The sequence below is a fragment of the Rhinatrema bivittatum genome, chromosome 4 (assembly GCF_901001135.1).
Source record: "Rhinatrema bivittatum chromosome 4, aRhiBiv1.1, whole genome shotgun sequence".
In the NCBI taxonomy this organism is placed as follows: Eukaryota; Metazoa; Chordata; class Amphibia; order Gymnophiona; family Rhinatrematidae; genus Rhinatrema; species Rhinatrema bivittatum.
This window is the reverse complement of record NC_042618.1, coordinates 55,592,501-55,617,802: the sequence shown is the minus strand read 5'-3', so window position 1 is coordinate 55,617,802 and position 25,302 is coordinate 55,592,501. Positions and strand designations below refer to the sequence as shown.

At 46.3% G+C, this 25,302-nt stretch overlaps 1 protein-coding gene across 3 annotated transcripts in view; it reads left to right on the top strand.

The window, feature by feature from the left end:
• SNAPC1 (small nuclear RNA activating complex polypeptide 1) overlaps nucleotides 1–25,302 on the top strand; it is a 40,374-nt gene that overhangs the window by 6,975 nt on the left and 8,097 nt on the right. For all 3 annotated transcript variants that reach the window (XM_029598151.1, XM_029598153.1, XM_029598152.1), the window contains exons 3-7: nucleotides 12,463–12,622; nucleotides 12,810–12,950; nucleotides 14,324–14,428; nucleotides 14,753–14,908; nucleotides 16,958–17,017. In XM_029598151.1, coding sequence (XP_029454011.1) covers nucleotides 12,463–12,622; nucleotides 12,810–12,950; nucleotides 14,324–14,428; nucleotides 14,753–14,908; nucleotides 16,958–17,017 — 622 coding nt within the window. The remainder of the gene's footprint in view (nucleotides 1–12,462; nucleotides 12,623–12,809; nucleotides 12,951–14,323; nucleotides 14,429–14,752; nucleotides 14,909–16,957; nucleotides 17,018–25,302) is intronic.

The window sequence follows — 25,302 nt, the reverse complement described above, 5'->3', positions numbered from 1 at the left end:
AGGGAGTCTAGCTTTTTTTTTTTTTTTTTAAATATGGCATCAAATAACCAAGGATCTCTGGGTCCTCCAGAATCATGCAGTGTGAATATTGTGTACGTTTCTCCCAGCTACCATCCCTTCCACATTGTTTGACTCTCAATTCAGATCCATCTCAATTAGCAGAACTTCGCCTGGAAGTCCAATTGCTGCTTCAGCAATGAGTAATAGAGCCAATCTTTGTGACCCAACATGAGCAGAGCTTCTACTCCTGATACATCTTTGTTCTCAAGAAACCAGGAGGATTGAGATCCATTCTGGACTTGAGACACTTAAACATCTGCTCCGAGAGAAATTCAAAATTAATTCCCTCAGCATAATTCTTCTTTTCATTCAGGACAACTGGATGTGTGCCCTGAACCTAAAGGATGCATATGCTCACATACCCATCCATGCTTCACTTTAGTGTTACCTTCATTTCCAGATGGTTTCTTCCTACCCTCAGTACAAGGTACTTCCCGTTTGGCCTGTCGGCAGCTCTAAGAGACTTTACAAAATATCTCGCAGTGGTAGTGGCTATCTGTGTTGCCAATGGATACAAGGTTTTCCATTCCTGGACAACTGGCTAAACATGGCGAGCTCCTGGGGAGAAGTGCTTCGTTCCCTACACAAGACAATTTGTCTTCTACAATCCTTGAGTTTTCTAGTCAATTTTGAGACATCAAATCCAGTATCTACTCAGCAACTCAAATTAATTGCAGCCTGGATATACTCACTCCAAGAGAGAGTACGTTTCTACCCTCAGATTTGAGTGAACATTATGCCATCACTCATTCATAAGCTACTGTCCTCTCCATGCTGGACAGCCAGAGTGCTCCTAGTCATATTGGGACATAAAGCGGTAGCAATCCATGCAGTCCTTGTGACTCTCCTTCATATCCATTACCTTCAATGGGATCAGCTTGCTCAATCGCTGTCCACTGTGGTACTAGTTACAGTGGACATAAAATGAGAGTTGCTTTGGTGTAACATCTCCAATTTCTCCAGGAAGGAGCTCCTTTTTGAACACTTCCCCCATCAAGTCGCACTGGCACCTGATGCCACCACCAAAGGATGGGGTGCTCACACAGGATTCTCATGTACTTTGAGCACTCGGTCTCTAGAAAAGAAAACATTTTCAAATCAACCTACTGGAGTTAAGGGTAATAAGATAAGCTCTATCAGCATTCATGCATCTTCTTTAGGGCAGAAATATGCTGATACAAACCGTCAACCAAGTTGCCATGTTCTGTGTCGTCAAACAAGGGGGCACAGGGTCATGGCCCATCTGACAGGAATCAGTAAGATTTGGAACTGGGCAGTCAGAAATCAAGCTGTCTACAGGCCACCTACATTCCAGGGATCGCCAACATGCTGGCACATTGACTCAGCAGAGTTCTTAGTCTTCGCGAGTGGTATCTACAGCAGTCAGTGGTCGACAGACTATTGACTTATGGGGTTCTATTCGCCTCAGAACAGAAAACTAAATCCATCTGCTCAATTCTGCCCCAGCAATCTCAGACTAGCTCAGAATGCTTTTCTCCTCTTTTGGGGGTCAAGTCTCATGTATGCTTTTCTGCCGATACCGCACATCACCAGAACAGTACAGAAGCTTCTCCAGGATCACACTCATCTGATCAATCATAGCTCCATTGTGGTCCAGACAGACATGGTATGCATAATCATGTACAACTTTCCTGCATTCCTCTCATACATCTGGGAACAGATCCTACATTGTTAACTCAGGATGAGTGGATGCTTTGTCATCCCAACCTCTCAGCCCTCAATCTGACAGCTTGGATGTTGAGTACTTAGTAATTGCGGATCTTGGTTTGCCTAGAGAGATTGTAGACATATTAGTCTCATCTAGAAAGCCTTCAGCTAGAAAAAATTATGTCTTTAAAACCATATATATTAAGAACATAAGAAAATGCCATACTGGGTCAGACCAAGGGTCCATCAAGCCCAGCATCCTGTTTCCAACAGTGGCCAATCCAGGCCATAAGAACCTGGCAAGTACCCAAAAACTAAGTCTATTCCATGTTACCATTGCTAATGGCAGTGGCTATTCTCTAAGTGAATTTAATAGCAGGTAATGGACTTCTCCTCCAAGAATTTATCCAATCCTTTTTTAAACACAGCTATACTAACTGCACTAACCACATCCTCTGGCAACAAATTCCAGAGTTTAATTGTGCGTTGAGTAAAAAAGAACTTTCTCCGATTAGTTTTAAATGTGCCCCATGCTAAAGTGGGGTGCCCCCTAGTCTTTCTACTATCCGAAAGAGTAAATAACCGATTCACATCTACCAGTTCTAGACCTCTCATGATTTTAAACACCTCTATCATATCCCCCCTCAGCAGTCTCTTCTCCAAGCTGAAAAGTCCTAACCTCTTTAGTCGTTCCTCATAGGGGAGCTGTTCCATTCCCCTTATCATTTTGGTAGCCCTTCTCTGTACCTTCTCCATCGCAATTATATCTTTTTTGAGATGCGGTGACCAGAATTGTACACAGTATTCAAGGTGCGGTCTCACCATGAAGCGATACAGAGGCATTATGGCATTTTCCGTTTTATTCACCATTCCCTTTCTAATAATTCCCAACATTCTGTTTGCTTTTTTGACTGCTGCAGCACACTGAACCGACGATTTCAATGTGTTATCCACTATGACACCTAGATCTCTTTCTTGGGTTGTAGCACCTGATATGGAACCCAACATTGTGTAATTATAGCATGGGTTATTTTTCCCTATATGCATCACCTTGCACTTATCCACATTAAATTTCATCTGCCATTTGGATGCCCAATTTTCCAGTCTCACAAGGTCTTCCTGCAATTTATTACAATCTGCTTGTGATTTAACTACTCTGAACAATTTTGTGTCATCTGCAAATTTGATTATCTCACTTGTCATATTTCTTTCCAGATCATTTATAAATATATTGAAAAGTAAGGGTCCCAATACAGATCCCTGAGGCACTCCACTGTCCACTCCCTTCCACTGAGAAAATTGTCCATTTAATCCTACTGTCCATTTAATCCTACTGTCTTTTAGCCAGTTTGCAATCCATGAAAGGACATCGCCACCTATCCCATGACTTTTTACTTTTCCTAGAAGCCTCTCATGAGGAACTTTGTCAAAAGCCTTCTGAAAATCCAAGTATACTCTATCTACCGGTTCACCTTTATCCACATGTTTATTAACTCCTTCAAAAAAGTGAAGCAGATTTGTGAGGCAAGACTTGCCCTGGGTAAAGCCATGCTGACTTTGTTCCATTAAACCATGTCTTTCTATATGTTCTGTGATTTTGATGTTTAGAACACTTTCCACTATTTTTCCTGGCACTGAAGTCAGGCTAACCGGTCTGTAGTTTCCCGGATCGCCCCTGGAGCCCTTTTTAAATATTGGGGCTGTATTAGCCACATTCTAGTCTTCAGGTACAATGGATGATTTTAATGATAGGTTACAAATTTTTACTATTCCAAGTAGTGTGGACGGAACACTTTGGATCCCTTATCTTGCAGGTCCAAGCACTTGCTAACGTTTTTATTCCACCTTTCAGATTCTAGTCTCCACTTTTTTGATGCCATAGCAGCTTACCATGTTCTCTTGTACATGAAACCACTTTCTCCCCATTCACCGATATCCCAATTTATGAAAGGTCTAGGACATATCAAACCTCTGGTACAAAATCTACCTGTTCCATGGGACTTAAATGTGGTCCTTTTTTCAAATGATGAAGCCTGCCTTTGAGCCATTGGAGTCTGCTTCCCTAACTTACTTGACATGGAAAGTATTGTACCTCATAGCAGTGATATCAGCTAGAAGAGGCAGTGAGCACCATTCTCTCATCCACTATCCACTGTATATGCAATTCTTCCACAACAGGGTTGTCCTCCATACTCGCCTGAAGTTTCTGCCAAAGGTTGTCTTGGCTTTCCATATCAATCACTCCATTGTATTGCCTACCTTTTTTCTGAGACCTCATGCGCATGAAGGAGAAAAAGCCTTTTATACATTGGACTGAAAAAAAAGCCTTAGCCTATTACAAGAAAAGAAGTCAGCCACATCGACAATCTTCTTAGCAGTTTGTGTCAATAGACTCTAAAAGGCTAAGCATAGTGGTCGCCAAGCGTACTTTGTCTAGGTGGCTGGTTGAGTGCATTCAGCACTACTACATTTTGGCAGGCTTGCAAGTCACAGATTCTGTCAAAGCTCATCAAGGGAGAGCTATGACTTCTTATGTTGCTTATCTTCATGAAGTGCCTACTGAGGATATCTGTAAAGCTGCAACCTAGTTATCAGTTCCTACCTTTACATCCCATCACTATCTCGATAAACTCTTAAGGACTGACAGTAAATTCAGACAATACTGTAAAAGAGAACCCTTGAGCAAAATACAAAGATCCCAACAGAATTTTCCTCAAAAAGCTATACATTCCAACAAATGTAAAGGTAAAACATGAATTATTAAATACTCATAATCATCATAAATTGCATTATAGAATTGCAGTAATGTTTCAGTCACTTTTGTCCAACTAGGTGAGCTTAGGTATGATCATTGGTCATATGGAAGAACAATGTCTCTCAATCTGAAAACATTTTTTGTTATGCAAATAAAATACTTTAAAATATTTCTGTGGTGCTGATAAAAATTCTTTAATACTTATTTGCAAGTAATCCAGGTGTCAAAGGTGACAGATCATTGAAATAGAAATGTGATGGACACAATAAGATGTTGAATGAAATCCATGTTGGAAACAATCCAATAATCTGACACTGTAGTATTTCAGGGATGGTGGGTATTCAGTTAGGAATTCAGGTTGTTAGAATAACTCTTGGCTCTTCGGGAATTCAGATTTAAACTAAGCAATTTCCTACCTGAATTCAATTGTATGTATTTGGTTTATACCTATATAATCTGAAGGACAGCTCTCCATGTTCCCACCATCCCTGACATGCTGCAGTGTCAGAATCTTGGATTATTTCCAATGAGGACTTCATTTAACATTTTATTGTGTCCATCAGAAGTTTCTCTTAGTGATCTGTCAGCTTTGACACCTAGATTATTTGCAGATAAGTGTTAAAGAATTCTTACCAGCACCACAAAATTCTTTTAAAGTATTTTATTTTCATAACAAAAAATTAGAATACACTTTCTTTTCAGTTTGAGAGACATTGTTTTTCCATATGACCGATGATCGTACCAAAGCATGTCTAGTTGGATATAAATCATTGAAACATTAATGCTGTCCTATGACGCAATTTATGATGGTCGTATGAGTATTTAGTAAATTCTGAAAACAGTTTTGTGTAACCTGCTCTCACTATAGTCTACGTTCCATGTGGAGTCTGGGTTGCTTATTCAGTAAACACTCTGCTGCAACTCTCAGCTTGGGACTCCCCACATATAATGGCTAATTCAGCCTGCTTATCTTTTGGGGGGGAAAAAGCAAATTAGCTTACCAAAAACTGTTTTATATAGATAGCACGATGAATTAGCCTTGAAATATCCACCTGCCTCTCTGGAGAGTCGACTACATAGCTACATTTGGCTATAATATAGATTGAGGAGGCTCATGATGCAGTGCTTGCATGGGAACTCCCACACATGCTCAGTAGAGCTCAAAGCTCTACTAGCTAGAGTGCCGGCAGATGATGTCACTGACACATAATGTCTAATTCATCCTACTATCTACGGGAAACACCATTTACAGTAAGCCAACTTGTTTTACACTGCGCAAGTATGTTTACCTGCATAGAGGTCAAACAGTGTTCTGAAGTGTGTTTTACATGAGTTTATATGTGCTCACCTTCAGGAAACATGCAGAAAATTGCTGTCTTTGTGTCCCATGAAAAACGCAGTTTACTTAAATGTTGTGTTTACATTTATTAAGGGATACTTTTTGGTGGGATACTGAGAGTAAGACCCTCAGTAAAGAAACATGGGGTATCAGAGCACGAGCGTTCTACCTCCTCCAGAAATGGCCTTTCTCGCACATAAACAGAAAGCATGTGTTGACATTTTTTTCATAGAACCGAAAAGCCACCTATGGATGAAGTAGAACATTTGTCCTCTGATACCCCATGTTTCTTCTCTTTTCTTTTCTTTTTTTTTTTTTGGGAGCTTTTATTGTGTTTTTATGCCTCGGAGATTTTTTTTTTTTTAAATTAGTACTTTCTGATATTCTCCACTGTTTTATACTACCTTGACTAGGCGTGGAGTTGTGAACTTCCTTTTTGTTATTTAAGGACATCTCTGGCACCAGCTCTCCCCTCCACGCGGCGACCGAGGACCTGCGCGGCCGGCGCCGGAGCCCCACCGGGGGAAGGTCAGGTCAGTGTGCGGCCTCCCCACCCGGGGGACCCCGACGCCGACCGCGATCGCCGAGGCCGTTTCCGGCGAAGGGAACCTTTACAAAATTAAAAAACGCGCCTAGGCCCGCCCTAAAAAAGGAGGGCAGCCAACCAGAGACAGCCCGGCAGGACTTTAAAACCTACCCGGCTAGGCGCCATCTCTCTCTCTCTTGCTCTCCCTTCCACGCGGCGACCGAGGACCTGCGCGGCCGGCGCCGGAGCCCCACCGGGGGAAGGTCAGGTCAGTGTGCGGCCTCCCCACCCGGGGGACCCCCGACGCCGACCGCGATCGCCGAGGCCGTTTCCGGCGAAGGGAACCTTTACAAAATTAAAAAAACGCGCCTAGGCCCGCCCTAAAAAAGGAGGGCAGCCAACCAGAGACAGCCCGGCAGGACTTTAAAACCTACCCGGCTAGGCGCCATCTCTCTCTCTCTTGCTCTCCCCTCCACGCGGCGACCGAGGACCTGCGCGGCCGGCGCCGGAGCCCCACCGGGGGAAGGTCAGGTCAGTGTGCGGCCTCCCCACCCGGGGGACCCCGACGCCGACCGCGATCGCCGAGGCCGTTTCCGGCGAAGGGAACCTTTACAAAATTAAAAAACGCGCCTAGGCCCGCCCTAAAAAAGGAGGGCAGCCAACCAGAGACAGCCCGGCAGGACTTTAAAACCTACCCGGCTAGGCGCCATCTCTCTCTCTCTTGCTCTCCCCTCCACGCGGCGACCGAGGACCTGCGCGGCCGGCGCCGGAGCCCCACCGGGGGAAGGTCAGGTCAGTGTGCGGCCTCCCCACCCGGGGGACCCCGACGCCGACCGCGATCGCCGAGGCCGTTTCCGGCGAAGGGAACCTTTACAAAATTAAAAAACGCGCCTAGGCCCGCCCTAAAAAAGGAGGGCAGCCAACCAGAGACAGCCCGGCAGGACTTTAAAACCTACCCGGCTAGGCGCCATCTCTCTCTCTCTTGCTCTCCCCTCCACGCGGCGACCGAGGACCTGCGCGGCCGGCGCCGGAGCCCCACCGGGGGAAGGTCAGGTCAGTGTGCGGCCTCCCCACCCGGGGGACCCCGACGCCGACCGCGATCGCCGAGGCCGTTTCCGGCGAAGGGAACCTTTACAAAATTAAAAAACGCGCCTAGGCCCGCCCTAAAAAAGGAGGGCAGCCAACCAGAGACAGCCCGGCAGGACTTTAAAACCTACCCGGCTAGGCGCCATCTCTCTCTCTCTTGCTCTCCCCTCCACGCGGCGACCGAGGACCTGCGCGGCCGGCGCCGGAGCCCCACCGGGGGAAGGTCAGGTCAGTGTGCGGCCTCCCCACCCGGGGGACCCCGACGCCGACCGCGATCGCCGAGGGCCGTTTCCGGCGAAGGGAACCTTTACAAAATTAAAAAACGCGCCTAGGCCCGCCCTAAAAAAGGAGGGCAGCCAACCAGAGACAGCCCGGCAGGACTTTAAAACCTAACCGGCTAGGCGCCACGCGCCGAGCGTCGCGCGCCGAAGGAGCGCGACAAAGGGGCCTGCCCCTTTGTCTCGCCCCTTCGTAGAGCCCCGAGGAGGCTCGAGCCATACCTGCGGAACGACCTATTCCCCCAACATAGGCAACTGCCAGCAAAGTTGTGGAACAGACCGTATCAGCAGTATGGAATAAAAGTCTACCCTCCTACAACTCTCCAGCCACCTCTCAGACCCCATGCAAAGGGCATCACCCCCTACCCGCCCGAAGCGCACAACGCTCAGCCCTCCCATCCAGACAGACTCAAACAGCCCGCTCTTCAGCAGACAGACTTATGCTTCACTCTCAATTTGCCCTAAGCCCTTATAGCATTCCGCACACAGTCAGACTAGCCTTCCACCACGACCTACATCCTTCCTAGAGAAGTCAACATGCAAATCTTCCCAATCCCTATCATATACCACCGCCACCTCTATCACACAAAAGCCTTTCAACAACCATCAAGACACACTAACAGATCTCTCATTCCAATCATGACGTCTCCGCTCACGCAGATGCTAGGTCTCACCATGTTCTCCCTTACCCTTCTCAACGCACAATCTCTGACAAAGAAAACACACGTCCTCAATGACTTCCTCTCAGATTCAAAGCCAGATATCTGTGCCATCACAGAGACCTGGCTAAAAAGCTCAGACACAGCCTTAATAAACCAGTTACCGACTCACCTCTACGACATCATCTCGATCCCCAGACAAAAGAAACGAGGAGGTGGTATTCTTCTAGCTACCAAAAAGGAATTCAAACTTAATTCACTTCCAATCAAATCCATCACACCTACAAAACTCGAATTAGGTCTTTTCAAATCTAAACTCCTACAAATTCTTCTAATATATGCTCCGCCAGGACTACTGGACTCAGATACCTCCCCCCTAATAGAAACAATAGCCAAATACATCAACATGGACTCGCCAGCCATAATAATGGGGGACTTCAACCTCCATGTAGACGCCTCTCCTCTCACCCCTAACTGTGAAGCACTCCTTACCACCCTGGGTGCAATGGGCTCTAAACAAATCATAGAAAAACCTACCCATAAAGCAGGACACACTCTGGACCTCATCTTCATCAATTCTAATATATCCTATAAAAATGATCCTATCTGTACCACAATTCCCTGGTCAGACCATTCAATAATTACAACCACACTCATGACTCAAGAAAGCCCTAAACCTCCTCAACCACCTTCCACCATCCAATTCAGGAAAACCTGCACTTCTGACACACTCAGTGATCATCTCACCAAAGAACTCCCCAATCTGGACACCACTAGCCCAGATGCAGCCTTCCTCTCTTGGCACAATATCACGGAGGCAATAGCAAATAAATTATGTCCTAAAACGGTGAAAATAATCAACTCAACACAGAAGAAGAAACAACCCTGGTTCTCCCCAGAACTCAAGCAGATGAAACAAAACCTCAGACACAAAGAATACGAATGGCGTAAGATCCCCAACCCCACTAATTTATCTGATTACAAACGCACCCTACACAACTACAGGATCACCATCTTAAAGACAAAAAGAGACTTCTATGCCCACAGAATACACGACCTTCAATTTGATGCCAGGACCTTATTCTCTTACGTCTCCCAACTCACAAAATCACCTACACCTACCATTCCAGATGACCAAGCACAAACCAAAGCAGACGAATTAGCACTCTACTTTCAGAAAAAAACTGCGGACACATTAGCACGCCTACCGAACAATGCAACTCCACCCTCCATAATTTTCAATTCCAGGACTTATATTGGGGCCATCCTTGAATCCTTTGAACCTACAACACCACTGGAAATCGAATCTATTCTTAAGAAACTAAAACCTTCAAACCACCCAACAGATCACATTCCAACTAAACTACTGCTTCTTATCCCAAATACTATTTCCAGAGCATTGACCAACATTATAAATTGCTCACTCGCCCAAGGAATCTACCCGGACAAGCTGAAAACCGCATCCCTCAAACCTCTCCTGAAGAAACCTAACCTCGACACAAGTGAATCCTCCAACTTCCGCCCCATATCCAACCTCCCTTTTTTAGCAAAAATCATGGAGAAAGTTGTTAATACACAACTTTCTGTATACCTGGAAGAGCACAATATCTTTCACCCATCCCAATATGGCTTTCGTAAAGCAGCTAGTACAGAAACCCTACTTATCTCCCTTGCCGATCACATCCTCATGGGCCTAGACAAAGGTCAATCTTTTCTCCTAGTCCTTCTGGACATTTCATCCGCATTTGACACAGTGAACCACGCCATCCTACTAAATCGCCTAGCAGAAATCGGAATAACAGGATCCGCACACAGCTGGTTTAACTCCTTTCTAAGTAACAGAAGCTTCAAAGTAAAAATCAATAACAATGAATCCCCAGAGGTCAAATCAACATTAGGAGTACCACAAGGCTCCTCCTTGTCACCCACACTATTCAATATATACCTCCTGCCTCTCTGTCAACTGCTTACGGACCTAAAATTAAAATTCTATCTCTATGCAGATGACGTACAGGTTCTGATTCCCATTACAGAATCTCTCCCTAAATCCCTCGCCTTTTGGGAAATCTGCCTCAAATCTATAAACAGTCTGCTCACCAACTTGAATCTAGTTCTGAATGCAACTAAGACTGAACTCCTAATCATCTCCTCGGACCACTCGGCCTTATTCAATCCACCAGCAGGCAACACCCAGATCACGCAAGTAAGGGACCTTGGAGTAATCATTGATAACCGTCTGAATCTTAAGAAAGCCATCAATAACACTACCAAGGACTGCTTTTATAAATTACAAGTCATGAAAAGGCTCAAACCCCTACTCCACTTCCAAGATTTCAGGACAGTGCTCCAAGTCACACTCTTTTCCAAAATAGATTACTGTAACTCTCTTCTACTCGGGCTCCCAACTTCATCCATCAAACCATTACAGATGCTCCAAAATGCTGCGGCAAGAATCCTGACTAATACCAACAGAGGAACACACATCACTCCCATACTACAGAACCTTCACTGGCTGCCAATCAAATATAGAATATTACACAAGGCTCTGACTATAATCCACAAAGTCATTCACAACCAACAACAACTAGACCTCCAGATTCCCCTCAAATTATACTCATCAGACAGACCGATTCGAGAAGCATACAAAGGCACCCTGCAACCCCCTAAAACGAAATCCTCTCGCCTATCATCTACCAAAGAACGAACCTTCTCTACAGCTGGCCCAACCATCTGGAACAAGATGCCCACAGAACTCAGATTAGAACCATGCCCGTTTACCTTCCGCAAAAAACTTAAGACATGGCTCTTCATCCAGGCCTTCACTTAATCTACAGTTCCAGCAATTCCTTACTAATTCAGACAATGACTTTTACCTAAAACTCTCTGACAAGTGTAGCCTATACACTTATGCCTCTTCTCATCATATTATTGTATTATCTAATTTGTTCAGTTATTCTTTCTATCGCTCCGGCTATCCTAGCCCTCCAGGTTAATACCCCTTGTTATATGTAACTTTCATTTCTTGTTATATGGTTGACTTTGTTATTCCCCTCATGTTATCTGTAAACCGATCTGATATGAATTCTCTTTCATGAAGGTCGGTATATAAAAATGTTAAATAATAATAATAATAATTACTCAATTGCGGTTAAGAACAGCGAGACACATGCGATGGGGAGAAAGTGGCTTGCTTAAGGCTGCAAATGCGTGGCATTAGTAGAGTGTTTGAATTTGTATCCCATGAATTCTTAATATCTCTCGTAGTTCCTCTAAAGCAGTGGTTCCCAACCCTGTCCTGGGGACCCCCCAGCCAGTCGGGTTTTCAGGATATCCACAAGGAATATGCATGAGAGAAAATGTGCATGTTATGGAGGCAGTGCATGCAGATTTTCTCTCATGCGTATTCATTGTGGATCTCCTGAAAACCCGTCTGGCTGGGCGGTCCCCAGGACAGGGTTGGGAACCACTGCTCTAAAGTGATATTTCAAGGCTTCGTAGGCAGTAGTCAGGTTTTGTAGCTGTACTTCTTAAAAAAAAAAAAAAAAAAAAAAAAAAAGTAATGCAGCAAATCCAGGTGAGCTATAGCGCGTTAAATAAGCAGAAAACAACCAGATTACATCATTGCCACCTGTTCCAGCTAGGTTTGGGGATTACACAAAGCATTCATCTGTGACACAAACTGCAGTCTCTCTCAGCAGCTGTACTAAGCATGAGCTTTCTTCATAATACAATCTGTAGCTGGAATCTTTATTTTGTTTTTGGTAGCCTTGGAATATTCTTTGCATTAGTTTTGGAGACCAAAGAATGTCTGAACACAAAGAGCTCGGACGATGGGCCTTGTGTAAGGTGACTCAGCGTCAAGTTTATAAGAGATGGCTAAACCAGTCCTAGCCTTGCCCCTCTGCATGTCAGACCTTGTAGAGAAAAGGGAGCTACTTACTAGTCTAGAGATCCAAGGGGAGTGAAATGGAAACCTGCTCAGCCTGTCCCTTCATGATGCAAAACTCTCCAGTCACCTTACTTTAGTGCTTGTTCAAGGCTGTTCACGGTTTCCATACTATATGATTTCCCTCTGGGTTTTTTTTTTATAGTGGCAAGACAGGACAGTTGGAGAAGAACAAGTTTACGAAGGAGGCCTTGTCAGTGGCCTGTTTGCATTTCCTGCCACCATTCACATTCCAGATTCGGGTTGGCGCTCTATACCTGCTGTATGGACTCTATAATGCACAACTTTGCCAACCCAAGCAAAAGGTATTATTGTATAGACCTCCTCCCCCGGTCCTCTTCTCTTGTGTCACTGATTACAGTGCCTGGCTTGTTTGCTGGCACTTTCTTCTGTACTGAAAGATTTCCAGCTGGTTACGGCCGCCTTCCTCAAGCCACCCTGGCAGCGCTGAGAGTTGAGGTGTTATGACGCCGGTGCTTTTCTCCCTTGCAGATCAGAATAGCACTCAAGGACTGGAAGGACGTCCTGGAATTCCAGGAGGAGCTGATAAAGGCACAGCATTTGGATGCAGCCTATATTCTCAGAGCATTGCGGTTCCAGAAGTCTTTCCACTACACAGCAATGCCCACGCTAGTAGGTCACTGGGGCTTCTTTATTTATTTTTAGTTTTTGAATGACTGCTTGCTCTGATGTCAGCTCTCTGTGAGCTATAAAATCATTTTAAGTGTTTGAACTAGTTGGGCTTTCATTATGCTTTTGATGCATGTTTATTCTGTATTTTTAAAAGATGTAGGAGAACATTTTAAATATAGTGGAGGGATCCGCTGGAAGAAGGTTAAAGCCAGATTTTGTAAATTTTGAGTTCCCTTGGTTGATTTAGTTTGTGTTTTGCATGTTGATTCCTCGGCTTTTCAGTGTCGTCACTAATAATGCTACTAAATAAGAGAGAACATTAGAGGTCTGTGTATTAAAGCTCAGCATTTATTTATTTATTTAAAAGTGTTTATATACCGCTTTTACAATTACTTGGTCAAAACGGTTTACAAGTGTGAATCATAAATATGAAATCAATAAAATAAAGAATAAAAAGTTACAAAAATGTCATGAATATAAACCTAAATAAATAAATAAATAAATGTGCTCTGAGGCCATTTTGCATGCATGCTAAATAGTGTGCTATGCACTAAGGCCTTGGTACGTGTGCTGAACAGGCCCCCAAAGACATTAGCGAGAATGTGCTAAAATGATCATGTTGTCTATATGTCAGTGAAGGAACATCAGATGCCAATTAGGATCTAGAAAGCTCAAAGGAGAGCATACTGTAGTATTTTGCAGGTGCCAACGAGGGCCTAAAATTTAACAACAAGCCTCAAAATGGGCATTAAATATTAGTGTGTCCACAGGGAGAACAAGCTAATGTTTTACCTCTGTGGGGAGGCCATGACCTTGGGGCATCCCCCTTCTCCTCCGATACAGCGATTAAGGGGTCTCTGTGGCTCAGAGTAAGCACCCCAATCCTTTGACACAGGGCACCTGTTCCCCCCCCCCCCCCACCCCCCCATGTACCTCTTCTGGCTAAAAGCATCATGAAGATGAGGCAGGAGAGATCAGGAATCACTTCTGCTCCATTGTTTCTGACCTCCAAAATAACGCCGACCGACTTTCCTGGTCTTTTGCCTTGCGCAAGTGTGAAAGGTCATTCGGCTGGTGCCGTTTTGAAAGTCGGGCGCAGCAGAGAGGGAGGGAGTAATGCTGTCCCCTGCCCTCCATCTTCTTGATGTCATCATCCGAAGAGGAAAAGAGTAGGGCCGAGGATGGGCTTTAGGGCATGAAGTCCCCTTGCTACTTGTGTCAGGGGACTAAGCCCAGAAGTCCCTTGTCTGTTGTGTTGTGGGAGGGGAGGATAGCCGTTGGTTTTTCAATAACATTTCATGTTTCAGGCATAATTTCCATGGCGCGATGAGTTTTGACTGCTGACGGATTCCTGTGCTATCTCATTAATGCAGCTGATGTACAGATCAAAGGATAGGCTGTGGAAGCAGACGCTAAAAGAGGAATTTAAGGACTCCAGGGACAAAGTGACTGAGCTGATTACATCCAGTGTGTTAGAGGTACAGACAGGCCTTGTTTTCTGATCACAGCTGCAGTGAGTTAACAACCAGAGTTTTGCTACAGCCTTTTTTTTTGTGCCACAAGTGGCAATTTGAAAACGTGTCCTTTCAGTTGCCACAGGAAAAAAAAATCTGTGTGCTGTGGCACTTCTCCCCAACTAATTATTTATTACTAACTTGTGAAACAGAAGAGAATTTGTCATGGGTTTGTAGGTGTAGCCTATGTAAAAATAAATAAATAAAAATTGGTAGAGTTCTTAAGGTGCTTAAAAACCAAAGGAATCGAGATCCTTTTCACCGGCATCTGATTTCTTGTATTTACAGGAAATGCTGAACGTTCATACTCACTATCAGAAAATGAAGTGTGCAATTTCTGCTGATAAATCCCAGCCTGACAAGGCTCTAAGTCTGATAAAGGAAGGTTTTGTAATTAACCTGAACAATCTTGTTTTGGAACATCAGCAATGGCAGCAGAACAAGGTAAGCACAGTGGGTGTATTCTGGAATGGGACAGCTCCTAACATTATTTTTCGCCTCCAGAGCACATCAGAATGTCTGTCTTCCTTCTCCCAGCAAACCTCCATTCCTCCTCTCTCACCTTATCTGTCTGAAACCAAACGATGTTGCTGGGCTCGATTGCGGGCAGCAGCAGCCAGTGAAGGAATCTGCATGGTGGCCTGTGAGCTGGCGTGTTTTAACGTGTCTCAGGATCGTCCCGTGTGGGGAAGAGGGGACAGGGCCGCACTGCTGCTGATGTCCTCGGACATTGTCATCCCGTTGATGAAGGGCGTCCTGGGGCAGCTGTCTCATCTCCTACCCCAGTTAATTAGGTCCTGCTCTGGAATAAAGCATTAACCATCTGTTGAAGGGCACAATTCAATTGAATGAATATCAAAGAACAATTTCCTAAGAATATTGTATTTCTGAGAGTGTCATGTCAGTCCCATGTGCTCCTCGGACATGATGCCTCTTCTGGGCTGCACTGTACTGGTGATAAATTATTTTAGTTTCAGGGCTAGGAACTTGTGAAGCTGGTGAGCAGTTCTTACCCCTCCTGGAACTATTACGTGCAGCTAAGTTGATGTGAATGACATTTTAATAACACCTTAATAAATTTGTGTGAACATTATGACAAAACTTATTTAAAAAAACAACAAACAATCAAAATGGACTGTTTAACCAAATGAGTCTTGAATTTCATTCTGTTGGACTCCTGGAGGTCCATATTCAAAACCCATTTTGACGGATAACATAATAGTTGTCTGTCTAAATGACTTACCCGGGTATATTCAGCCTTTATCTGGCTAAATTCTTGCTGACTAATAAGTTAGGTGGCTAGAATTTAGCTGGAAAAATTAGGGGCAGTTCAGGGGCGTAACTGGCAGGAGTTGAGTTAGCCAGCTAAGTCTGGCTGAGTCAAAGATCTGTTCTATAGTTAGCCAGTTAACTAATTAACGAGTCATTTATCATTTTGTGGTAGGTCCTTCATGCGTTAAATAGCGCAACACACGCTAGTATGCAAATGTCACATTTGGCTATGCAAGTGGGAGGAGTTTGGGCAGAGTTAATGGTAATGAGCATTTCCAAACAAGCTAGGTAGAGAGTGCACTGTACAAATCAACTCCTCTTGTACCTTTCATCGATTCAAACAAAAAATCTTCAGTGATGTCAATTTGCTATTTGTACCTCTGACTGTGTATGTACAGCCCTTCTTACAGTGGTATAAATAGTGACATTGATTTCTATACAGAAACTTTCTCTCACTAACCCCCCATGTGCGATGATAGTCTTTCCCCTGGTAATGCCCGGCTACACTATCACATTTCAGGTTGGGAGCTGCTTATCCCAGTTACGCCCCTCATCTGCCCCTAATTTATCTGGCTAAATTCTAGCCACCTAAGTTATTATCTATCTCTCTCGATTTTTGTTTTTTATTGCAGGTGTTATTTCTGCTATAAATATAGCATTTTTGGTAAATCTAGGGGTAAGATGGCTGGCTATATTCAATAGTGTGGCTGCAGTATTGAAACTGTGTTGGGTACTTTATTTTATTTACGGTTTTTTTGTATACCGTCATTCGTAACACATATCACGACGGTTTACATTATATAAAATCATAAAAACAAATCAACATAAAATAATACTTAAAAATTTGTGATTCCCATTCAGTTGGACTCTGGCTTTCTTTGTTCAGTAATTCAGCGTACAGCATCCATGACTCATTTTTCACTGCCCTGTTGAAAAAGCTATTTTCAAACATATTGAGTTAGTCCGTTTTAAAAAAATTATCATTTACAACTTGTTGTTTGACCCTTATTGCAACATATCTGAATGATCTAACACAACAACCAGACTTCTTTTGGCAAAAGCTGGTGTCCATTCTGTTTGTTTTAGTATATATTGTGGTATGCTGACCTTTTATCTTGCTCTCTCGTCTCCTTTTTTTATTTCTCTGGACTCTGTTTCTTAATGCCCACTGGGTTACATAGGGAGATCATTATAATTTGCTTTTGGTCTGTCTAATTCCAGAAATCATCTCTAGGAGCCAGAAAAAGTGGAGAAGAGAAGGAGGGCACGTCCCAAGAATCGGTAGGAAATGTTACTGCAGCCCTGGCTCCGATGCTGTGCTGCACCCTAACCTGGCTTGTCTGCAGAATAGATAACTCAAGACTGGGTGGAGTAAAATGCACAGAATTCTTCATTTTGAAAGGTTAACATGCAAATTCCCTGAAGGACAGCATGGTGCTTGAGAAATTCAGCATGCCCAAGATTATGCATTCAGCTGGCTTGTTACATAACTGCGAACACAGTAGAAAACACATTTGGTGTTGCTGTATAAAAAGCAGCAGGAATATCCGCTGATTAAGAGTGGGGTTTAGAATGGCAATTTTCCCTCCATCCAGTCAGATGAGCAGGTTATGCCCACTGACCAGCAGATGGAGACAGAGACTAAAATGGGTTCGCCCCTTATAAGCATCCGTGCTGACCTCAGCCTGCCAGTGTTCTCAGTCTCCAGCTGATGGTAGGCGAGCATCCCCTGCTGTGAGATATAGGCTGGTTAAGAAGTCAGATTTAGATTGTCTTCCCTAGGGAGGGTTTATTTTATTCCCATATCAGCTCCTGAGGCGAAAGACTAGTTCTTCCTTCCTCATTTGAGCATCGCGCTGGTTTGAGCAGTTTTTCTCTAAATTTGCAGCTCCTGAGGTAAAAGGGTTTTTATTTATTTATTTTTTTTGTACACTCTCCTTCTGGACCAATGCCTAAGTCAGGAAGGAATTTTTCCAGTCCTTAACATCTGATTCAGGCTTTTAGCCTGTCCTTTTTTTTTTTTCCCTCTCCTCTCCCCGCCTCCCTTCTACTGTGCAGCTCCTCCCTCACTGGAGCCAAAGCTTGGACCAGGGAAGAGTTCCTTCTGCCTTGGGTTTGGGACTCTCTGCCTGTTTTACCCCCCTTCTCCCTGCCACAGGTCCTGCTTCTTTAAGGGAGATGAGGTCTCTGATAAAGTTTAAAAAAAAAAAAAAAAATATATATATATAGCCTGGGCCAATGGAAGCAAGAGGGGGAGGAGTGAACGGCTGGGTTAGTCGCTTGATGGCGTGACTGTTTTTCCTTCCTTTTGCAGGCCTGGGGCTGTGACTTTAGGAGTTTGCTGTGCCATGGGGGGGGGGAGGGGGGTGTCTGACAGCTTTTGCAGAGCGTGGGAAGAGGAAGCCCGTGCTCTGCACTGGGTGAGGGGAGAGTGAGAGCTATGGCCCATGGGAACGAACGAGCTCGGGGGAAGCTGAGCGGAGCAGACGAAGCCTCAAATGGCCCCCAGGAAGGCGGGGGGAGGGCCTGATTCAACGGGACAGGCCACGCTACTTGTTACCATGGGTTTCTAGTGGCTGCAGCTGACTGGTGACTATTTTAGCAGCACGTTTAGTTTTAGGGAGTCGGAGCCTGACTTTTCTTTTCCTGTGGTTTGAGCAGGATAAGTTGCAGTGACTCCAGACAGGTGAAGTAACACAATCCTAAACTTCAGTGGTCACAGGAGGAGGCTATCTGGTTATGGTCTGGCAGCACCATGGCGGTGGCGTCTATGAACCATCGGGGAGCCATCGTACTCTTCAGGTGTCAAAAGATGTGGTTCTGCTGCTTCAGAAGGATTCTGGATGTAATTGCGCTCTCACTTTCTAAAGTGTGGACAGTGTTCCTGCAGACCTTATCGGTTGCAGTGCTGTTGACCTTGGAAAGTAGTACGTGTTTTCAGCAGCGTTTGATCAGCTATTAGCCAGATGAAGTGTTCTGCTAATTGTTCAGATAGCAACTGTACAGAAGGCGAAAGTACAAAGATTTGTCACCCGGAAAAGGGAGGAATGCTTTACTGAACTCTGTGCCGTGCAGGATTGGCAGACCCTTTTATAAGGGGAGTGATCTAGAGGATTTCAGGGCTTCTAGGCCTGGTGTCTCTAGTAGCTCCAGGCTTGCGAAAGAGCTTTTGGTAGGCAGGCTTCATACACTTGTGGTACGGATATCCACGTTGATGCTTTTGACACAGAGGCTTGTTACCTCAGGATCTATTTATCTGCTTGAGTTTCTGGGTTGTATTTTTTTTTCTGTCTGGTGCTCTGACCCTTGAGACGGCTTGTCTAGTTAAAATAAATAAATAAGAGGTTTACACCTAAGAGGTAATGCATACTCTTTTGCTTCTCCGGGTGGCTGTCTACTTCTTTGGCCTAGATGTGGCCCAAGAGAATTTTCTTTGAACAGGGTGTGCCAGTCCAGAAGCTCCCTCAGAAGGCGTCTGTGTTCTAGCAGGAAGGACTCTCTTGGGAGTGGTGCTTGTTCTTGCAGGTGCAAGTTGCAGCTATGGCATTCCTCAGGGGGCGTATGATGGGGAAGCCCTTGTGCTCTCTCCCAGATATGTTCTGTTCTGTTGGGGTTGTGAGACACATTGGGTATCCGGCTAGGATCCCTGTTCCTATCCTGGGGTCTCAAGCTCGTTTCTGACCTTTGATTAGTTCCTCAGAGGAGAAGCTTGGCGTTCTGGGGCAGTTTCTCTTTTTGGAGTTCTCCAAGGTTTTGGACTTGTTTCATGTGGTTCCCTTTTTCCTCTGAAAGTGGTTTCTGTCTTTCATCTAAATCAGATGGTTGGTTTTCTTCGTTTTGCTAGGCAAATTATGGCTTGCTTCCTTGTTGGGATCTGAGGAGAGTTCAAGACTGCTAATGCCTTCAGAAAGTCAGTCAATCTCTGTTTTTTATAGAGTAGCGAAGGATGAGGCAGTAATTAAGGCTCCGATATCGCATTAGGTTGTGGTCTTCTTCTCCATGCTGAATGTGAGTTCCAGTGGGGCACAGATTAGGGCACTTTCCTCTCAGGATCAGGAAGCCTCCTGAGTGGAGTTGCGATTAGTTGCTTTGCTGGACGAGTGCAACGTGACATCTTGGTCTTCACTGCATCTTGGTCTTGAAGCATTATTGTTTTGAGGTTTGTGCCAGACAGAAGGTTTCATTTGCCGCAGAGCTATTGGGAGCAGGGTTTGGCAGACTCCTGCCCTATTCAGGAGTAACTTGGGTACATCCAATGTGTCTGGACTCTGACTGGATGAAGAGGAAGGTGAACTTTATTCTTACCTGATAATTTCCTTTTCCCTGTACGTACCTGGATCAGTCCAGACAGTGGGTTGAGCCTCCTGTCCAGCAGATGGAGACAGAGAAAAACTCAAAGGGTATCCTATATCAGGACAAATCTCCCCCTGTGTCCCTTCAGTATTTCTCTGACTCCAGCAGATGCAGATAGCAGAACCTGTGGTTCCCTCTCTTGTAGCAGTTTTGGTTTGCGGAAGTTTTGTTTTTTTTTCTTCCTCCTTTCTCTGCTTTAGGATCAAGCAAGTACTAGTTTAATTCTCAATATTAAAAAAAAAAAAAAAAAAAAAAAGGGAAAGACATATTCTGAAGCAATTTGTTCTGCTTCTAGCTCTTGATTGGGCCTAGGGGGGACCTGTCCCTTTGATTCAGCCTAGGACCCATTTTCCCGGTGACCGCTTGCCTGGCTGGGGTTGATACTGGTGGTCCAGTCCCTCCCCCCTCGGGTCTCCTGGGTTCAGAGATGTACATTCCTCTGCTCCTTTAAGCTGTTGTAAAACAAACAAAAAAAAAAACCAGCAGTAAGAGCATTTTATACCCTTTCAGTACCTTGGACAAGGACCTGCAGCTCCGGGGAAAGGAACGGTGAGCTGATTTCTCTTCTCCCGCGCCAGGCACAAGAGGATTTTACTTTTTTCTCAGTAACTCCTCGCTCTCTCCCCCCCCCAATGCCTCGGTCGCCATTTTGTCTAGCATGTGGAGAACCGGCGTCACGGCTCTCCCGCGAGAGGGTGTGCTCGAATTGTTTGATCCATGGGGAAGGGCCCTCCTCTATACCGACGAACTCAGCTGTGCCTAAGAAATCAGCTTCTTCAGTTCGAGTCAGCAAGCACACTGCTAGGCAGGCCCCGTCCCTGAAAACTGTGGGAACGGTGGCCATTTTGAATGCAGAGCTCCAGCCTATTTCTTTGCCAGATGGGGGAAGGGATTCTCTAAATCTTCAATCTCCACCAGATTTAAGCCCTGGGGACTCTCCAGATGTGGTTCCTGATCCTCAGGATGATGTTTCCCCTCCTCCAATGCTAGGGAAAGCCCCCTCCCATTTCACATCTGATTTTGTAATTTTAATGCATAAAGCCTATGTCGCTAGTCTACTGCAACAGGATTATCCCCCCCAAAGACCCCTTCCCCCCCTACCCTGCGGGCTCCTTTAGGCCTTCCTCCTGCAAAGGTGCCTAAGGTGTCTCCTGACCAGTCACCCAAACTTCCAGATTCTCAGGGGACCAATTGGGTTCGGACTATCCCGGGGTACAAAACCCGCCGGATCCAACTACCCCTCTTCAGCTTCCGGACCCTGATCTGGTTGCAGATTCTATGTCTCTGAATCCTTCGGTAGAAGGCGACGACCCTCGTGTCCTGCACTTATTCCAGCGGGAGGAGCTGGACCCGCTTATACCTTTTGTTCTAGCTGAATTGGGCATCTATGCCCCTCCGGAGGACGCCATGAGTACTCCGGTTTCCAGTAACGTGGACCCTGTCCTGGCAGGACTGAGAGCCCCTCCTCATACCTTCCCTTTTCATCCTATGTTAATGCAATTACTGCTCCATGAATGGGAAGCTCCGGAATCCAGGTTACGGGTGGGCAGGGCAATGGACAAGTGCTACCCCCTCCCGGACCAATGCCTTGAGATGCTCAAAGTCCCTAAGGTGGATGCTTCGATGTCCGCTGTAACAAAGAGAACCACCATCCCGGTGTGGGAGTGACAGCTTTGAAGGACCTTCAGGATCGAAAGTTGGAGGTACATCTCAAGAGGATTTTTGAAGTCCTAGCGCTCAGTGTTCGGGCGACAGTCTGTAGCAGTCTCTTGCAGCGGGCAAGCCTCAGGTGGGTTCAACTACTCAGCAGCCAGGTCCTCCTGTCTGCAGAGGCAGAACAGACAGAGTGGCTGGAAGCCGCGGCTGCATATGGGGCGGACGCCCTCTATGATCTTCTCAGGGTGCAGGCTAGAGCCATGCTTTCTGCGGTGTCCTCTGGCTGCGGAATTGGGCGGCAGACTCCTCTTCTAAATCACAGTTGGGCACTCGTCCCTTCAAGGGTAAGTTGCTTTATGGTGAGGACCTGGAACAGCTTATTAAATCCTTGGGAGACAACAAAGTTCCTAAGCTGCCAGAGGACCACCCTAAACAGTCCAAGTCTTTTTTTCCTTCGTGCTCACGTTTCAGGGGGCAGGGCAGATACAACAAGCTGCGGGGGCTGTCCCAAAGACAGACCTCCACTAGATCGTAATCATGGTCTCATTCCTTTCGTGGACGACGCCCATTCCGGGATAGCCACCCTCAAGGATCAGCCACAAAGTTCTCCCAATGAGATGCGGCCGCCCCATTCCTCCGTTCCCAACTTAGGTGGAAGTCTGTCCCTGTTTCACGAGGAATCGGTCAAAATTACATCGGATCAGTGGGTCCTTGAGGTAATCGAAAGAGGCTACGCTTTGGAATTTGCTCGAGATCTCCCGGACCGCTACTTAATCTCTCCCTGCGGGAGTCGGAAGCATCCGGCGGTGTGCCAGACTCTAGACAGGCTTCAAGAGCTCGGCACCATAGTCCCGGCCCCCCTGGAGGAACAGGGATCTGGCCAGTATTCCATCTACTTCGTTGTCCCCAAAAAGGACAGCTCTTTTTGACCGATCCTGGACCTCAAGAGAGTCAACAAGGCGCTCAAGGTTCCCCATTTTCAGATGGAGACCCTGAGGACGGTCATAGCGGCGGTTCGCTCAGGCGAATTCCTTGCCTCTCTCGACTTGACGGAGGCCTATCTTCACATCTCAATCCGCCAGAAACACCAGAAGCATCTTCGTTTCAACATCCTGGGTCGGCACTACCAGTTCCGGGCGCTCCTGTTCGGTCTCGCCGTTGCTCCTCGCACATTCACCAATGTTATGGTGGGTAGTGGCGGCCTTCCTCCGCCGGGAGGGAGTCCTAGTCCATCCTTACCTGGACGACTGGCTTATTCGGGCAAAGTTGGAGAAGCTCTGCTCAATAGCTGTCAACAGAGTCTTGTCTCTCCTCTCCTCCCTCGGGTGGATAGTCAGTTTCTCCAAGAGCAACCTCAAGCCCTCTCAGGTCCTGGAGCTCTCTTCGACACCCGCTTGGGAAAAGTGTTGCTACCCGAGGCCCGGGCGCTCAAGCTCATGGATCAGGTACAACATCTGTTATCTCTCTCGGTGCCCACAGCCTGGAAAAACCTCCAGGTCCTGGGCTCTATGGCTTCAACTATAGATTTGGTTCCTTGGGCTTTTGCGCATATGCGTCCTTTGCAGAAAGCTTTGCTGTCCCCCTGGAAGCCGTTCTTGGAGGAGTTTCAGACACCCCTACCACTCTCCGACTCTACCATCACCAGCATGCAGTGGTGGCTCTCTCTCACTCACCTGTTGAAGGGGATGCCCCTGAAGACGCCCCAGTGGATTATTGTTACGATGGATGCTAGCCTCTCCGGCTGGGGAGCGGTGTGTCAGAATCAGTCTACCCAGGGACAATGGTCCCCAGTCCAAGCCCAGTGACACATCAATCGTCTGGAGGCCTGAGCGGTACGTCTGGCACTCAAGACCTTCCTGCCCTTGATTTGTCACAAAGCGGTGCGAGTCCTATCCAACAACGCCACCACAGTAGCTTACATCAATCGCCAGGGAGGCACCAGGAGTCGTCTGGTGGCCCTGTTCTCTTGGGCGGAGCACCATCTGGATCAACTGGCTGCCTCCACATTGCGGGGAAGGAGAATGTTCAGGCTGACTTCCTAAGTCGTCAGCACCTAGACCCCGAAGAGTGGGAGTTGTCCAAAGAGGAGATGGATCTGGTTGTGCACAAGTGGGGAGCCCCCTGCTTAGACCTGATGGCCACCCTAAAGAATGCAAAGGCTCCCAAATTCTTCAGCTGCAGACGGGAGCACTGCTCGGAAGGGGTGGATGCCCTGGTGCTACCCTGGCCTCGCAACATCTTCCTCTACGTGCTCCCATCCTGGCCTCTGGTGGGAAAGGTGCTCAGAAGAATGGAGCTTTACGCGGGGCCGGTCATTCTCGTAGCGGCAGAATGGCCCTGGAGACCATGGTCCGCAGATGTGGTGAACCTTGCGACGGACGGTCCTCTTCGCTTCAGAAACCTCCTGCGGCAGGGTCCCGTATTTTTCGATCAGGCGGATCGCTTTTGTCTAGCGGCCTGGCTTTTGAGAGGTGCAGGCTGCAGAAGAAGGGTTATAAGGAGGAGGTTATTTCCACTTTGTTGCATGCTCCTAAGACTTCAACATCTCTCGCTTATGTTTGGGTATGGAGAGTGTTTGAGTACCGGCGCGTAAGGCCACAGTGTCCCAGGTCCTATCTTTCCTACAGAATGGCCTCTCCAAGGGTTTGTCTTTCAATTCCCTATGGGTGCAAGTTTCGGCTCTCAGTTCCCTTTTAGGGCGGGTCGATGGTTATGCTGTGGCGGCCCACCCGGATATCGTGTGGTTCCTCAAGGGGGCTAAGCATTTGAACCCGCCTGTCCGGGCTACTTGTCCATTGTGGAGCCTTAATCTGGTACTTCGGGTTCTTTGCGGGGCGCCTTTCAAACCCCTCAGACGGGTCACGCTCAAAGACCTGACTCTTAAGACAGTATTTCTGGTCTTTATCTGCTCGGCCAGGAGAGTGTCCGAGCTTCAAGCCTTGTCTTGTAGGGAACCGTTTCTTCGTTTTTCTGATTCCGGTGTTTCCCTCAAGACAGTACCATCCTTTTTACCTAAGGTTGTGTCCTCCTTTCAGTTAAAATCAGTCAGTGGAGCTACCTGCCTTTTCTCCCGAAGACGTTGTGAACACACCTGGTGGAGACCTAAAGCGCCTCGATGTGAAAAGAGTGCTACTGTAATACTTATCAGTCACAAATGAGTTTCGAGTCTCTGATCATCTCTTTGTATTATGGAGCGGACCCAATAAGGGGAAAAAGGCTTCTAAGGCTACCATCGCTCACTGGCTAAAGGAGGCGATTGTGTCAGCGTATATCTGTCGGGGCCAGCCGGTTCTGGAGGGCTTAAAGGCCCATTCATTGCGTTCACAGGCTACCTCTTGGGCAGACAGCCAGTTGGTCTCCCCGCAAGAAATATGCAGAGCAGCTACTTGGAAATCTCTGCATACATTTGCTCGTCATTATTGCTTCGATGTTCAGGCACCAGTTTTTGGTTCCTTTGGCAGACAGGTGCTTCGAGCAGGACCATCTCTGTTCCACCCTACCTAGGGAAGCTTTGGTACATCCCACTGTCTGGACTGATCCGGGTACGTACAGGGAAA